The following is an 18,473-nucleotide window of genomic DNA, read 5'->3' on the forward strand; positions in this document are numbered from 1 at the left end:
CTCTGCCTTCGTCTTCAGGCAGGATATGCAGAGTCCGGACCCTCAGATTGCGAGCTACGGACGGGGCCTATGCCAATATACTTTATTGCTTGCTGTGTTGTTAATAAATGGATAATTGTCACAGTATTTATTCTCCCGAGTCTTTCTGGCAGAAATGGAAGCTTTAGCATAAGTTCTGCCGGGAAGACTTAATTGTCATGTCACTTTAAATGTATCTATCCAATCACATTCTAATACTGGGTATAAAAGATCGGTACTTACGCTCGTCTGAGTTCGCAGATGCTGACGCTCCAATTCACCGCCATCCTCCCCACCACCTCCAAGTCAAATCCTTCCCTACATCCACCCCACCACCACCAGGATGGTCCCTTCCATACCTCACGGGGGGGTCGGCTGCGCCTCTGCCTTCGTCTTCAGGCAGGATATGGAGAGTCCGGACCCTCAGATTGCGAGCTACGGACGGGGCCTATGCCAATATACTTTATTGCTTGCTGGGTTGTTAATAAATGGATAATTGTCACAGTATTTATTCTCCCGAGTCTTTCTGGCAGAACTAAGGTTACAGTCGTAACCGAGACGTTTTTGTAAGAAAAATATCCATATTTAACATGTTATAAAGTAAAATATCCCTACCGCCTTCCATATTCAACTTACAAAAAAAGTGTAGCGCTTCTATAGTGTACTTGTGTACTGTACTTCTGTAATGGATGGATACACATTTTTCAGGTTTCAAATTTTGGGCTGCCATTATAAAATTTGGAAGAGCCAGGACATTTTTTAACATAACTCTGATTGTATTCGTCTGAAAGAAGAATGTCATATACACCTAGGATGACTTGAGGGTGAGTAATTTGAGCTAAGGGTGAGCTATCCCTTGAAAGGGTTGGTTCACCCAAAAAATTGTCATCATTTACTCACTCTCATGTCGCTCCAAACCCTAAAGATTTTCGTTCATCTTAGGAACACAAATGAAGATATTTACATGAAATCAGAGAGACTTTATCTTTTTTGATGAACAGATTGAATTTAGGCTTTTATTTACATATAAATATTGATCAGCGAACATATGCTGAACCATACTTGCTTTTTGCATGAGAACAAACCACATTGGTTCTTGTGGAAGATCAAACAGCGTTACACATGAGAATTAAAGGGATGGTTCACCCAAAAATGAAAATTTGACATTTATCTGCTTACCCCCAGGCCATCCAAGGTGTAGGTGTCTTTGTTTCTTCAGTAGAACACAAATGGAGATTTTTAACTTCAACCGTTGCTGTGTGTCACTCATAGAATGCATGTCAATGGGGTCTAATTCTATTAGGGTAAAAAAAACATGCACAGACAACTTCAAATTAATCCATGCGGCTCGTGATGACACATTAATATCTTAAGACATGAAACGATCGGTTTCTGAGGGAAACCGAACAGTATTTATATAATTTTTTACCTCAAATACAACACCATGTCCAACAGCCCCGAAAGCGCAGCACTTCCGGGAAAGAAGGTCAATGTACACGATCTAGGGCCCTATCTTGCACCCAGCGCAATTGACTTTGTACACCGACGCATGTGTCATTCCTATTTTGCACCCGCGCAAAGCGCGCTTTTCCCTCCACAGAAGCACGTCGCTAAACTAGTGAATGAACTTGCGCTCCCTGGGCGGTCCAGCGCAAAAAAGGAGGCGTGTTCCGGCGCAAACAATCTCTGGTGCTATTTTGCTGTTCCATTAAACAATTGCGCCACTGACCAGAAAAAACCTAGTCTAAAGTCAGTGGCACGTTGCGCGTTGTTCATTATGCTATTTTAAGGGCGCATGCTTGACCATAATAGCGTGCACAACGCGCATACACTTTGCTCATGTAATCTACACAGATGCAACAGTTATTTTTGCAAATCATAAATTGTTACTTTAAAAAATATTAACACATGAGATGACGGAAATCATTGTGGCGTGCCACGAAGATGTGAAAAAATAGGCATAAATCTAGCTTACAAATTATTCAGGCTAATTGTAGTCTAATAATTAAGGAGACCTGTTTGCCCAATAGTGGCAACTTCTGGCAAGACATATATGTATATAAGGACATTTAACAAATTGGTTTGTCCGTCAAGAACCAGGAAAAAAAAACGGTGAGGGTGGACGCAGCGATGTCCTCTGCTGGCGTCAGGTCCTGAGTAGAGGCAGATCCACCTCCCGTTACACGGCGTGCCCGATTGATGCTGGCAAGCTTGGACTTTCCCCGTCTTCTGATGTCATTGTAGCGCTTGCGGCACTGGTGCGACGTCCTGGGGATGCCAGCTGATGAAACAATTGTGGCTATTTCCTCCCATGCCTGTTTAACCGACGCTATTTTGGGTGGGTTTCTCCCATCCCCATACAACACAACTTCTCTGTCTTTCACTGCTCTTACAAGAACATCAGTCTCCTCGGCTGTGAACCGCCCCTGGCGTGCGCCTGGTAAATACGCCATAATAATAGCAATCCATAATGGAACTTGCGCACCTGCTTTTACAGGGAATGTTGGATGACGCTCTGATTGGTTTATTCACGTTACGCCCAAACCACACCTATGAATAATGAAGCTACTTCAGACCAACCCATTTTAGATTTGCGCCGGGCGCAAGAGACATTTATCCCGCCGGGAAAATAGCAACTGCGCCGAGACCCGCCCACAAAGTTACTTGCGCTTCGCGCTTTGACACTTGCGTTTCAGATCGTTAAAATAGGGCCCCTAGTGTAGAGACATCACTTCCTGTGTGTGAGGTCTCTACACTAGATCGTGTACATTGACCTTCTTTCCCGGAAGTGCTGCGCTTTCGGGGCTGTTGGACATGGTGTTGTATTTGAGGTAAAAAATTATATAAATACTGTTCGGTTTACCTACACCTTGGATGGCCTGGGGGTAAGCAGATAAATATCAAATTTTCATTTTTGGGTGAACTATCCCTTTAACCTCATTGGTTCTTGCACATCAAGAAAGCATGCTTGAGCTTCCGTTTACCATAACTGATATGTGCGTTGATTAATGTTTATATGTGAATAAAAACCTAAATTCAATCTGTTCAAAAGTGATCATGTCTGAGAAAATTTGGACTAAACCGCATAATTCATATAGATTAGTTTTACGATCTCTTTGTGAATGTTTTGAAGAGTCAAAGTGGTAGTTGCTTGGACTGTCAATGGAGGGACAGTACGCTCTCAGATGTCATTAAAAAAATCTTCATTTATGTTACGAAGATGAAAGAAAGTCATACTGATTGCACTAGGCCTTTTTTAGGGGGGCTTCAGCCCCCTAAACTTCTGTCCAGCCCCCCTAAAATAATGTGTGATTAACTTTTCAAACATATGAAACTGGTGGGAGGCTTCGGCTTCGGCTTCGGCTTCGGCTTCGGCTTCGGCTTCGGCTTCGTCCCGTCTTTTAGTCTGTGTTAATCAGTGTGTTCTTCAGTTCGCTGTGGTGGCGAATAAAGCGCACATCAGAAGCAGAGGTGTGTGCGCTGATCTGAGCCTCATTGGTCTGTCACCGCTCGTCAATGTCAAAATATTTGAGAAAACCAATCAATTTAGAGTAGGCAGGCTTTATGCTCACACAGAAGCTGCTGAGGCTGTGCGCGTATTTTAGCATCAGGACTCGACGTCAAGTGAGAAATATGTAAGTAGCTAAACTAAACATTTCATATTTGACACAAATGTTAAACAAATGACAAATATTTTCAGGCAAATTAATAAACTTTTGTCTAATTTTGCCATTTTGACTTGAAATAGGCCTATGTTATGTCATTTATAATTTAATTAACAAACAAGAAATATTAACAAAGTAATATTAGTAATAAATGTGTGCATATTGTAAATTTAATAATTCCATGTGTAGCTCTCAGTAAATAAAAAAGCTAAACTTTTTTCAGCCTGTATTGGGCATAAGATTAGTAATGAATGTGGGCATATTGTGAATTAATTTAATACATTTGGTTAGGCTACCTAACTTTCCTGTTAGCCTTCAGTAAACATGTCTACAAAAATGATTCATAAAACATATAAATATCAGTTAAACATATGTTTATTTTCTTCACTGACAAAAATGGAAAAACATTATCAGTCATACCTGCCCACTGACATGGTTTTCAAGCTATTGTTATCTAATTTGTGGCGTTCAGAACATTTTAAAATGCACATACTATGTAGATCATAGAAATATTTTCTTGAGGGGCCATGCCCCCCAAACCCCCCTAACCTCACATTTGGGATCTCATTGATTATAAACCTGCCTACATTGTATGATTACATTTACATTTACATTTATGCATTTAGCAGACGCTTTTATCCAAAGCGACTTACAACTTGGATTGTAAGATTAAGGGATGTACAATATGGTCATGCAGAATGAGGCATTAATATTTGCTTTATAGGTATAAGTAATAATAAACAGCCAATATCCTAATATGCATACTAATAAGCTACTAGTTAATAGTGAGAATTGGACCCTAAACTAAAGTCTTACCAATATATATATATATATTTTTTCATATCCTCACTGGGGGCTGAGCCCCCCTAAAATGAAAATCCTAGAAACGCCCCTGCGTGAGCACCACGCAGCATGCGTGTGATGCTGACACAGGAGCTGGCCAATAAGCAAAACAGACGAGAAGAAATTGTGGAGTAAAGTTGTTATTTTTTGTTTGTTTTTTGCGCACAAATATATAAATATAATTCTCGTCGCTTCATAAAATTAAGGTTGAACCACTGGAGTCACATGGACAATTTTGATTTCAGCTCTGCAGCATATTTAGAATTTTTTAGAGAATTAGGCATATCTGAATTTAAAAGAGCGCCCTACCCACATACATTAGAGTAAATTGATAAAAAGGGTCTCATTTTACAGAAAACACTCTAAATTTTAACACAGTGGTGGAATATTGCATATATTGTATTGTATTTATTCACAATTTTATGATAAACATATATAAAAAGTCATATTTTTATTTATTTTTTTATTAATTTGTTATTTGAAAATCTATAATTTTTTATCTGTTTGGTATTTCCCTTCAGAAAGTTTCTGTTGATTCCACTAGGTGTCAGTAAACGGGGGGAAAATAATTGTCTTGATATCTCCTTCCAAAAAAAAGTTATTGAGATTAATCTGTGCAAACTATCTAATAACTCCTACTCATCTGCATTGATTTAAACCTGCCGCTGGGAAATCCACAAGAAGGCTCCGCCTCCTCAACTTTGTAAAGGAAGATCTCGGGCTCTGATTGGTCTAGAACAGGGGTCTCCAAACTCGGTCCTGGAGGTCTGCTGTCCTGCAGAGTTTAGCTCCAACCCCAAATAAACACACCTGAACCAGCTAATCAGTGTCTAACTAGGGCCTTGTAAGATACTGATTAGCTGGTTCAGGTGTTTAATTGGGGTTGGGGCTAAACTCTGCAGGACAGTGGCCCTCCAGGACCGAGTTTGGAGACACCTGGTCTAGAAGCATGATCGACATGTCTATAGAGAGCTGAGATACTCAGCTTTTTTGACGTGTGATGCAATACATGATGATGTCATCAAAAATCGCAGCTAACAAAGTGAAGTGAAGTGAAGTGAAGTGAAGTGAAGTGAAGTGAAGTGGAGTGACCATAGACAGTAAAAGAAATGGACACAGCGACCCCATATACTTCAACGGAGAAAATTGAAGTCAGTTAGAAGCACTCACTTCCTGATGGCTGAGCGTACTGCGCTACCTCAGAATGAGCTTGACGACGTAGATGTGATGTGACAACCTGTCTGACAGTTGTAAGTCTTCTAGTAGTTGTGCAAAGTGAAATCTGAATCACTGAATCTTGTAGAGACAAAGAGAGTGAGCAGGAGCAAATTTTGATGAATGAAGCAGGATTTGCGACATCTCTATTAGCGTTTATGCCTCCACGCCCCCCCGATTGCCTCATAGACAGTAAAAGATTGCCTGCGAGCTTCTCCTTGGGTCTATACGGTACAGCGCGACAGAGTCGCGTGGTTATGATGCAATCATTAGCCTATTTTTTTACAAAAAACGGCTTCTACGGGGCGATAGTTTAAAGAGACAAGGTAATGGAGCATTTTATACATTGTCGTGTTTGTTTAGAAATAAACAATGGACAAATGGAGTCTTTAAACGCCTCAGATGTAAAGATATTCGCTGTCAAAGTGAGGCCAAATGAATAGGAGTCAATGGGATGCTAACAGCAGGTGATGGCTTGGTTAGCAATGGCTGCCCCTATGGAAGGTATGCTTTCCGGGGGCTGGATTACCCCCTTGGAAGTGACATGTGGCCAAATATGGTGACCCAGACTTGGAATTTGTGCTCTACATTTAACCCATCCAAGTGCACACACACAGCAGTGAACACACACACCGTGAACACACACCCAGAGCAGTGACTAAGGATAACCCAGATAAGGATATCCTTAGTGACTAAGGATAACCCAGACGATCAAATAGGATAATAAGAGTATTTGTCTACATCACGTTTTGATCTGGACATCGGTGACATATTACAGTGTGGTTTGGCCATGCATGCTCACAGACATGTGGAAATGGTCTCATTTTGAAGAAAACACCCAAGGGAACGAGCTGATATAGCGTTTGTGGGTGGTAGCCATTTATATCTATGGTGGTAGCTACACAAGGAGGAAGTGATCCGAACAGGAATATGACACAGTGGCACAGTGATATTCTTGAGGGTGAGAGCTGTCATTTGATATATGACTTATCTATTTTTGGTGAGTTTGTGTGATATAAATATGAAATTTAATATTATTCATATGATTTTCTCGGGGGGGGGGGGGGGGGGGGGGGTTTAAATTCAGACCTTATTATCTTTTTCTATGTAACATAAATGCAAAAGTGATTGGATTACCATGAAAGCTGAGGTTCTAATCTTTCAAATGATACCATATATGTCTAGTTTTGTGCTGCACAACTTATAGATTTTTTAAAATGATTATGATGATAATCAGTTTTTTGCTGCCTACGATTGGAATCATTTGCAGCAGACTTTAAAGCTTAGTTCATTTATTTCACTCTCCTCCTTTAAGAATTCATTTTGGTCAATAGTACAAGACTAGCCTGACGTCGTCATACTCAATTCTAGTCAGAATTTGAGTCTGATACTGCTCCGTTGGGCTGTGATTATGGGGCGTGTTTCAACCGAGCCAGGAAAGACCTCAATTGGATAGACCTACAACCAATCAGAGCAAAGGAGCGACGCATAACGTTAGTTGTCAAATGTCAACAGAACTCCACTGCACTGTGTTGCCAAGTCCGCGGGTTGTTTATCATGTCCGCGGGTTGAAGCGACCCCAATTATGTGATATACAGACCCAGGAATGCGAATTTTAGCAGGCAGCCCTGCCAAAATAATTCATATTTTACCCCCCAAATGCCATTTTTTTTACCCGGAGAACCCACCCCCCCCGGAAAGCTATTGGGCTTATTTTTGGCTATAGTTTTGAGTAGCAATTGGACGGGTTTTGTAAAAACTTGGCAACCCTGTCTGCACGCACGCTGGAATAAGTTACGTTAGAAGAAAAAGATGAGTGTAAACGATCTTTGCCGGTGTTGTAAAAAAAGAATTTAAGGATACACAGAGTACTTACCAACACGATCATCATTTCTGAGAGAAATATTAGGTGAATGCATAAACGAACAAGTTCGTTTAGGATTAGAAAAAATTCAACCCAAGCGCCTTTGATGACGTGGATGATTACGTTACTGTTTATCATCTGTCCATCATCGTCTAAAGCCCGCCCTGACAATTTCATTGGTCCGAACAGTTTCTGTTCGGGCATAATTACTCCTCTATGGAGAAAGTCCAGACAGAAGCACAATTGTTGTGGACGGGGCTAAGTTCGGCTGGCATCCAGGCTAGTACAAGACCGCTGTACGTGTTTTTAGTTATTTGTTTGTTTTATATTTATTGTTTTATGTTGTGTTATTTGTACTGATTTGATGTTTTATTGTTCTGCACCCGCTTTTTATGCTGCCTCTTGGCCAGGTCGTCATTGTAAACAAGAACTTGTTCTCAACTGACTTACCTGGTTAAATAAATAAATAAATAAAAATAAATTATGCAATATTGGACCCACGGGTGGGTCAGTGGGGGGTGCAGAGCTGAAGTGGTCCTTCAAGACCACTTTACTACTTTACTATGTCTTTACTACCTTTCTGGGCCTTGAAAGTGTTAATTAAATTGCTGTCTATGGAGGGGTCAGAGAGCTCTCAAATTTCATCAAAAATATCTTCATCTGTGTTCTGAAGATGAACCATGGTCTTGCGGGTTTGGAACTACATGAGGGTGAGTAATTTTAATTTTTAGGTGAACTAACCCTTTAAGTCTTGATTTGACTTCTGCTCTTATTTTAGTCAAGTTGTCTTATAATCTGATTTGTTCCAGTGGTTACATTTTTGTGTATATTGTCATCTTCTCCTGTGATATGAATATGTATATGAAAGTCAGAATTTCCTTTTTTTTTTTTTTTTTTTTTTTTTTAGGCACAAGCAAATGTATTTAAGGAGAATGTTTTTTGAACATATATAATTTGTACTCCCCTTGATAGCTAAACAAACTCGTACCAACAAGTATTTTTATTAAACGACATTCATTCATTTTGGTTAAGTATGCGTTCTGCAATTTAATGTCACATTAGATGTTTAGTAATGGTGGACAGCAGTTTTCATGTCATATACAGATTTTCTAACAGATTTTCAGTAATATCACTAAATTATACTGACTTTAAATGGTGACTACAAAACAAATTCAAAAGGTTTGTAGAGATTTGAACTGAATGTTTGGGTGAGTCTCTTTGGAGTGATTGCTCAGAGACCCCAGTACAACACTTCAACTGAATGTTCATGTTCCGCTAGGTTATGTTGACATTTCGTCAGCTCCTTTGGGCAATGTGTGACAAACTCATCTCCAGTAATTAATGTTAACACTGTCCTCGTGGAGTCAGCTCCCTTCAGCTCTCACTGAAGGTCAAGGCTGTTTATTAAACCTAATGAATATGACTGGGATTAGCACATTCTCAGGGGAAAATGTTAAAGTTCATCTGATTAAAGATGGCACAACAAATTCCCAAGCAACAATCATCACCATAAACAAAGATGTACTGTGATAAGACAAGGTTTATACAATACATTCCTCTTGTTTATTATTTAAAAAAAAAAGGAAATCCCCTGTTATTTATTTATCATGGATTTTATTCTAATTAGATAAATGACAATGGCAGTGATGCAAGCTTTGACAAGGTTGTAGTGTAGGTAAACTGCTGTGGATCCAGATGGTCTGTAAAGAGCTTCTCAAGGTCTTCATATCATTCTAATGAATTGAACTTCTAGAATTTTAACTTTCCTCAGTTTCCATGCATTGATCATTTTTTGGTCATCCACATTAACTTCTCAAATTATGAGCTCAATGCTATTAACTTTCAGGCATATTTTCTTGTTCCACTGCCAGAAATCGTGACATATTATTACAAAGCAAAGACCCAAAGTTTCCCAACCAACACCATTATTTGTACCATTCATTTACTAAAAGATACACACTGTTAACTATTAAATATATTTAAAAATAAGCATATGTCTCTTGCACCCAGTAGCCAAGTACACTGACTTCATGCATCTACCCAGCTTAAAAAAAAAATGTTTTAAGAAGGTTTTGCTAACGTTGCCATCAAGTTATGAAAACGTTATTTCTGAAAGTTCTCTGTACGGGCCGTTTTCTTAATTTATTTATGCGAACGGTACAGGCACATTCTATTTTATCATTTTGCAAACATTATGGGAATGTTCATTTTTAATGTTTGAATGAACATAAAAAAAAAAAAAACATTAGTCAAACATGCAAATAAGAAGTAACGTTCCATGAGCAATGCATAAATAATGTTTTTTGCTAACATTTTGAGAACATTATTAAACGGATAACTCTGAACAAATGCTCTTATTGGTAAAATGTTTGCTCATAACTTTGAGAGAACCTTTACAGAACGTTAGCTAAAGTTCTCAGAAAACATTTCCTGTTAGCTGGGAAATCGTTAGAATTTTCTGCATGCCCATCACACCTACATTTATCATTCCTGTCCTTATTGATTCAGAAGTAAAATGCATGTAAACAGAAAATCATATTAAAAAGGCTTGTTCACGAAATGTATGATTTTATAATGTTATAATCGTTATCCTAACATTTTCTGTTGATTATTGTTAGGCTGATTTCTTTATTAAAACACCCCAAAATCTCATGACTATCATATACATAATACATGACAACTAAACTCATATGTTGTCAATGGTCATATGACAAGAGGTTACTGTGGATGACTTGTTGCCAGGCCTACAGGTCGATGTTGGTTGCCAGACGCAGACAGAGTACAGCTTCATTGGGTATGTCTTCGGCACTGATTTCATTGGCATCCAGTCGCAGTACACGCAGATTAGAGTAATTGTTCATGTCCACAACACTGCAAAAACTGCTCACTGAAAATTCTGGGAAATGTATGGAAAGCAGTAAGTTATTGTCTTATCCAAGCACAAACAGCCTAAATGGGGACATGAATGGTTTGCATTAGAATAACCATACTGCATTGTAAGTAAAAACTGTCAGAAAAGTACATAAGTGGGAACTTGCAGAGTTTTAAGCCTCTTAAAAACCTTTTCACACCTTTTACTCTTGTGTAACTCGTGGTACTATTGTTTATATTCAGTGCTGGGTAGTAATTGATTACATGTTTCATCAGATTCCAAAATTATATTACATTTTAGAATGTTCGTAATCAGACTACAGTTACTTTTCTATTGATTTACATGTTATTCTCACAATGGCAGTACATTCATTTAGCAATTCATTGATTCTACTTCTTTGTTATCTTTAAAATTTTCAATAAAAGCCTGCTGCTTATATATGTTCAGAAGGTCTTCCTGGTTTGTGGAATCGCACACACAGACTAGCCACTAGTCATGTGTGACTATCACTGAAAACTGAAACCCACGCCATTTGATCACTGGATTTACACATCACTTTTAAGAAGTGTTTTATTTAAACATTGCATATCTAATCAGCTCCTGACAAACACACTATTATTTGAATGATACTAATTTAACCATGGTAAAAAATGAATGTACACAATAAGTGCTATATTTTAAATGATTGGTTACATTTTATTTTAAGGTGCCATTGTTACAGTGTAATTATATATTTAAGTACTGAGTAATATTAATTCTTACTAAAGGGTTATGGTAGGATCAGGGTTTGGTTGAGGGTCAGTTTCATGTAACTATGCATCATTTACTGTTATTACTATGGTAAGTACATGTCAAATATGCAGCAAGGACACTGTAAAATAAAGTGTTACCTTTAAAAAAATGACCATGAAAAAAATGAATTTACACAATATGTGCATTATATCAAATGATTGGTTACACTATATTTTAAGGTGTCATTGTTACAGTGTAATTATATATTTAAGTACTGAGTAATATTAACTGAGACCCACGCCATTTGATCACTGGATTTACACATCACTTTTAAGAAGTGTTTTATTTAAACATTGCATATCTAATCAGCTCCTGACAAACACACTAATTATTATATGAATGATACTAATTTAACCATGGATTACTGTGTTTGGAAGGCTTTTGTCTTTCAAAAACATTACAATTTAAATATTTACATTTCATATTTACATGCAATGCAGGAATTCCCCAACTTTTTTGTCAGCTGAACTTCTTTGACTTTAAGTTAATAAGTTAGGTTAATAATCAAATTTATCTGATGTTGGTAAATGGTCAATGGACATGCAGGTAAACAATTATTATTTTTTTTTTAAATGTTGTATTTAGTTTTTATTTTTGACTTAATTACTTAATAGATTTTCATTAAACTCACGACCCCCATTCTGGGAAACCTCTCGATAACTTCCAGTGCGTGAGGTCTGTACACGATATGTTGCGTAAACTTTGCCAGCTCAAGGCTACGGAACATAGTGGTGTATCAGAGGTAAAAAATTATATAAATACTTGCACAAACCGATCGTTTTGTATCTTAAGACATGAACGTGTCATCACAAGCCGCAGGGTTTAGTTTGGATTTGTCTGTGCATGTTTTTTTTTACTCTCATAGATTTTGTTACCATTCACATGCAGTATATGACTGACAGTCTGCAACGGTTGGAGTTAAAAATCTTCATTTGTGTTTTACTGAAGAAACAAAATCACCTACTGTATATCTTGGATGCCCTGGGGGTAAGCAGATAAACATAACATGTCGTTCGACATGAGGGTAAGTAATTAATGACAGAATTTTCATTATTGGGTGAACTAACCCTTTAAGCTTTTGAATGGTATATTTAATGTCTGATGTGATTTTTTTATTTTTTAAGACAATAAAAAAAGAACACCAAGATTCCAGCTAGCGGGATGGTGAATTGAAATTCTGGGTTCTGGGAAATGAATTTCATTATTTCTATATGTTATATGGAAGCACATAAGCAATATACATTTCTAATAAATGGCTTTCAAATGGTTTTGAAGCATGCCATTTGGACAGGCTCATACTTTCAGGAGTAAGTTTTTGTAAATAAGCCTTTGACAAGCCTTATGGTCTTATGTATACTATTTTCAGGTGTTGTTTCTGTACCTTTGATCTTGTTGGCCTGGAGATACAGATTCTCCAGACTGGTGCTGATAGTAGGAATCCTCTCCAGCTTGTTGAAGGACAAATCGAGTTCCACAAGTGTGCTGACATTGAAAGCGTTGGCTGGAATGCCCCCATTGGTGAGCTGGTTGTGGGACAGCCGGATGAAGCGCAGCTCAGGCCGTTGGCTCAGGAAGTCAGCAGGAATGCTGGAAATACGGTTGTACTCAAGGTAGAGTTGGCTCAGCTTTGGCGGCAGACTTTCTGGAATCTTCTTCAGTCGATTTCCTCGCAAGTCTAACAGGGTCAAAGACAGCAGACCCTCAAGTGCATTACCGAGGTCTTCAATGGCGTTCATTTGGAGATACAAGGCTGTCAGGTTGCTCATTCCACGGAAAGAGTTGACCGGGACTACCGAAATATTGTTGTGATTCATGTGTAGATTTCGTAGGGAGCGTGGTAAACCCTGTGGAACACGGCTCAGGTTGTTGTTGTGTAAAAAGAGGCGCTCAAGGTTTGATAGTTTGGCGAAGACTTTGTCAGCAATCTTGTCAGAGCTCAGTTTATTTGTGTGCATGCAGATCCAAGCTAAATTTGGAGCATTATCAAAGATGGCATTTGTGATGCCTGTAATCTGGTTATTTTGCAAGTATACATACTTAATATGAGATGGTACGAATGGCACGTGCTGTAGCCTGCGGTTGTTGCAGTACATTGCTTGGGGGTAGGTAGAAGGACAGTCACACTCCAAAGGGCAGTCCAGCACAGAAGGCTCATCCTCTGTTCTAAGAGAGGCGAGATTGTTATTGTGACTACGGCCATGACCATGACTGTAGGCTCGGTTGCGCCGATAACTTAGCCAGGACAAAGAGTTGGTCTGTTGTGTCATGGAAAAATCGACAAGCCTTCCCAGCAAAAGCAGAAGAATCCAGCCTCTCATTGTCACTGCGAGTTGCCTGTCAGGACACAAATACACATGTACATATCTTTTCTGAGACCACTAGTGAAAAACACTACATTGTTACATTTTACAGTTTTTCATTTATAATTAAATTAGTAATTTGTCATTAGAAATTATTCATAATCAATTCATATTGTTTTTCAATACAAATTCTTTAAATTATTATCAAATTATCAGTTAACATTATTATTATTCTGTTTTACAATTAATTAAATATTTTTAATTTTAAATGATTCACTAATTCATAATTGTTCATTAATAAATTATTTAAATAATGATCAAATAGTTAACATTATTATTATTATTCAGTTTTATATTTTTATAATTAAATTAGTAATTGTTCATATAAATTATTAATAAATTCTACTTTTTTTAATATTATCAAATTATCAAATAACTTTATTATTATTATATTTAAAATATATATAATTAAATTAGTATTTTTTCATTAGAAATTCATATTTTTTTAATATTATTCACATTCAGTTTATTCATAATAAATTTATAGTTTGTATAATGTATAATGTATATTATCAAATAGTTATTATTATTCAGTTTTATATTTTTATAATTAAGTATTCTTTCTAAATTCATATTTTTTCTACAAATTCAAATGATCATCAAATAACATTATTATTATTTTTATTATTATTATCATATTTTACAGCATTATTTGAGAATGATCCTAAGAGCATTTTGCGCTTCAATGAAGAAAGAACATTTGACTGACTGTACAAACAATCACATGATCAATGTTGCACATTTGATTTACCTATTTGATTAGTGACCCTGAAATTTCTTTTTCATTTCATGTCGTGAAATGTATTTATTCTTCAACATTCCGAGGTATAAAATCCCATATCTCCAAAGTGGTCTCAGACTTTTAACTTCTTGCAAGTATAGGCACATAACATTTCCTTGTGCTTCATATGAGCAGTTTCAAAGAACATTATTACAACTCACAAGCAATCAGGCACAGACATGCATATATCTTATATCCTCCTGACAATTGTTTCCATATATAAACTATCATTACAAGAAATCATTATTATTTGTTTTATATCTGTCAGAGCAGAGTTCTGGCTCTCTCAGGTCTGGGCAAGTATGTCACTTGTGATCTCATTTTTTCCTTTGTAAGAAAACACAAAGTTTTTGGGGAGGGTGAGTTTTGCCTAAGGGAGGCTTCTGTGCTGTTTACAGACATGATGATTGATAAATCCAGCTCTTTGGTGTTGGTGACAGCTTCGCCTCTTGGAGCAATATGCAAAACACTACACGGATGTACAGTAATACATCTGCTTACATTCTTGTTTGAACATGTATTGGTTTAATGAGGGGCTGTTGTGTTCATAGATTAAGCATGTTTATGAATGTGTCTAATATACTAACTTGTCAGACAAATTGGTCACACTTTATATTAGGTGTCTTTAACTATGTACATCAAAAAAGCATTGTTACTGCTGTATTGCAAAACACTTACTGTTAGGATACAGGTAAGGTTATGGACATGTTTGATGGTATGGGTGGGTTAAGGGTGGGTTAAGAGGGAAGGGTTAAGGGGTAAGGGAAGGGTTGACAGTAATTATTGATGCAATTACAGAAATTAATTACAGATGTAATAAGATTTAGGTATTTTTTGGTTACACTTTATTTTAAGGTGTCATTGTTAAAGTGCACTTATATATTTAAGTACTGAGTAATATTAATTAACAACATGTATACTTACTATAGGGATAGGGTATGATTAGGGTTTGGTTGAGGGTTAGTTGCATGTAATTAGGCATCATTTATAGTTATTACGATGGTACGTATATGTAACATATATAACAAGGACACTATAAAGTGTTACCTTTTTAAAAAATATATGAGTACCATGAAAAAAAAAATGAATGTATACAATAAGTGCATTATTTCAAATGATTGGTTACATTTTATTTTAAGGTGCCATTGTTACAGTGTAATTATATATTTAAGTACTGAGTAATATTAATTCTTACTAAAGGGTTATAGTAGGATCAGGGTTTGGTTGAGGGTCAGTTTCATGTAACTATGCATCATTTACTGTTATTACTATGGTAAGTACATGTCAAATATGCAGCAAGGACACTGTAAAATAAAGTGTTACCTTTAAAAAAATGACCATGAAAAAAATGAATTTACACAATATGTGCATTATATCAAATGATTGGTTACACTATATTTTAAGGTGTCATTGTTACAGTGTAATTATATATTTAAGTACTGAGTAATATTAATTAACTACATGTACTTATGATTAGGTTTTGGTTGAGGGTTAGTTGCATGTAATTATGCACAATTTACTGTTATTACTATGGTACAAACATGTAACATATGTAACAAGGGCACTGTAAAATAAAGTGTTACCAAATGATTCATTTGAATGTTAGTATATAGTAAACGTTTTAAGAGACACTTAATATAGAGTGGGACGGATTCATGTCTTTCTTCAAAGCCCTTGAATAATATCAAAATCATAAATATATTGTTTATGTTGATACGAAATAACAATATAAACTTTCTCTCCAATTTTTTAAAAGATTTTAAAACATATTGGTCATTAACATTAAAAGTCAAGTATATGTAAACAGCATGTACAAACAAAAATGCAATTCTCTTCTTTAGTAAAAAAAAAGTACATTTTTTTATCATAATGCATTGGCTTTCATCCAACATATCTGCTAAAATAAAGATTAAACACATACCTATGTTTGTAGCCTCTGTACTTTTCAGTGTCTTTTGTGTGCTTCAGTCGCTTTGGGATGAGAAAAGTGTAGAAAAGAGGTGGAGAGAGAGTAAACAAAAAATGATGCTGCATGCAAACTTTAAAAATGATGAAACTGTTGCTCTAACACATAATGAATGTTTGTATTACCCTCACACTAGAAAAAAATCTACACATGCAGAAGAAAAAACACAAACTGTACCTTGTACCAGCCGCTTTAATTTATACAGTAGATCACATTCCAATAGGCAGATACAATTGCACAGCCCAGAGCCTTCAATGCAAAGACTATACAGTGGACCTTTGTCTAATGCCTCACTAACATGTTATGCTGTGCTTTGTGCCTGAGGCTTTGTAAATATGAGTGCCATGTGTGTGAAGGCAAAACATCTGCATTTTAACAGCCTGGCTTCTTTCTGTCAGGACGGGACCCTTGCCTTATCATTATCCGTTCACAGGATGAGCCTTTGTGTGCGTGCATTTCTGGGGCATTTGACTTAGTATGATCGGGCATGTTTTATCTTGGGTTTAAATTGCAGTGGTTCTACAGGGTTGTTTAACATTAGACTATACTATGAACTCTACTCAAATACCTTGTGTAGTTAAAACATGACAACATGGATCTCTTGCAGTTAACTACTGGCTAGCAATAGTAAAAGCTAAAATGTTATTATATAAATTACAAAAACAAAATAGGCAAGCCATAAATATCAAAAGTTCAAAATGAAGAACCCAGGACCATTGCAAGCGTTTTAAATGGTCTCAATGAATAGAGTGTTGTTCTTATGTGCAAATCTTTTCCATCAAATTAGAAAATGCCCAGGATACATGGAAATATTTATATAACCATATTTATGTGTTTGTTTGTTTGTTTGTTTTTAGAAAAGACCATGGTGCATTCAATGATATGGTGGTTAATACACATAATGGGGAAAGTACTCATATGGAATCAATTAGTCATTCGTTAATTTGTCACAAGGGAATGTTTAATCAGCAGTCATTTATTGAGCTTAATGCAAGTTATTTTAGTTCATAAAGTTTTAAATAGCCTACAGATATTTTTCACACACAAACGCACTATTTCTCTTCAGAAGGCCTTTATTAACCCCCTGGAGCCGTGTGGAACACTTTTATGATGGTTACATGCACTTTTATGGGCTTCAAAACAGAAATAGCCATTCACTGACATTATAATTGTATTTGTCTAAAAGAAGAATGTCATATACATATAGGATGACTTGCGGGTGAGTAAATCGTGGGGTAATTTTCAATTTTGGGTGAACTATCCCTTTAATTCATACTTGATTTAAATAATGCATACTGATGTGTATTATATAACTGCCACCATTATGTTCAGTTTATTTAGTTATTTTGGACTTTTTTTAGTTGGCTAGTTTTCTATCTTCCTCTGTTCATTTTACCGCTCCTCTTTTTTTCTATGACAACGTCATTATGAGTTCACTCTTGTCAGCTGTGTTTGATGAATTACCTTGTTTAGGCTTGTTCTGTCTACTATTTAAGTTGGTCCTTCACCATCATTCATTGTCCGGTCACGTTTACAAATATGTGTGTTTCTCTACCCGTTTGTATTCTTAGTTGTTTGGATTATTGTTATTAAAGTTCGTGTTGGAACTTATTCTTAATGTTCGTGCCTTCTTCTGCAACACACCGTGGCAATAACAGGCCATGTTGAGGCCACACTTTTTAACAGGATGCTAACATAACACACTCCCCTGAAGTACAGCAAACATTACAAAACAAACATTAATGCATGGTTAAAAAAGTGAATGATAAACTGGATACTATTTTCAAACAACATTCAATGAAAATGATTAAAAATAAACTTGACTTGCTACAGCTACAGATTAAAAGGAAATGTGATAGGGTACTTACACTGTAAAAAAAATGTCAGGCCTCTCCAATTAAACATTTTCTAGTGACTGGTCACATCTACATTTTTCAGTTGGCCAAATTTAATTTTTGCGAATTGATACAATTTAATTCACAGAAATTCAATTTGGCCAACTAAAAAATGTAGATGTGACCAGTCACTAGAAATTTTTAAATTGGAGACCTGACATTTTTGACAGTGTAGCTGACTTTCTGCAACACTGAAATAAAC

The 18,473-nt window shown here is 36.5% G+C and overlaps 1 protein-coding gene across 1 annotated transcript; it reads right to left on the reverse strand.

Moving 5' to 3' along the window:
* Positions 1 to 8,630: 8,630 nt before the first annotated feature.
* Positions 8,631 to 16,681, reverse strand: fmodb (fibromodulin b). Its single transcript, XM_079826783.1, has 4 exons — positions 16,554 to 16,681; positions 16,332 to 16,381; positions 12,651 to 13,603; positions 8,631 to 10,501 (listed from the first exon to the last, which is right to left on the reverse strand). Exons 3-4 carry the CDS (start codon positions 13,585 to 13,587, stop codon positions 10,350 to 10,352), a joined length of 1,089 nt encoding a protein of 362 aa, XP_079682909.1. The 5' UTR covers positions 13,588 to 13,603; positions 16,332 to 16,381; positions 16,554 to 16,681; the 3' UTR covers positions 8,631 to 10,349.
* Positions 16,682 to 18,473: the final 1,792 nt, after the last annotated feature.

This window comes from Gobio gobio (assembly GCF_949357685.1).
Source record: "Gobio gobio genome assembly, chromosome: 10".
Classification (NCBI taxonomy): domain Eukaryota; kingdom Metazoa; phylum Chordata; class Actinopteri; order Cypriniformes; family Gobionidae; genus Gobio; species Gobio gobio.

Excerpts from the sequence above, each read along its gene's own strand:
- fmodb (XM_079826783.1), bottom strand. The coding sequence starts at position 13,587 with ATGAGAGGCTGGATTCTTCTGCTTTTGCTGGGAAGGCTTGTCGATTTT. Across the intron at positions 10,502-12,650 it reads CCAGGCCAACAAGATCAAAG|AATTTTCAGTGAGCAGTTTT; the intron begins GTACAGAAACAA and ends TACATTTCCCAG.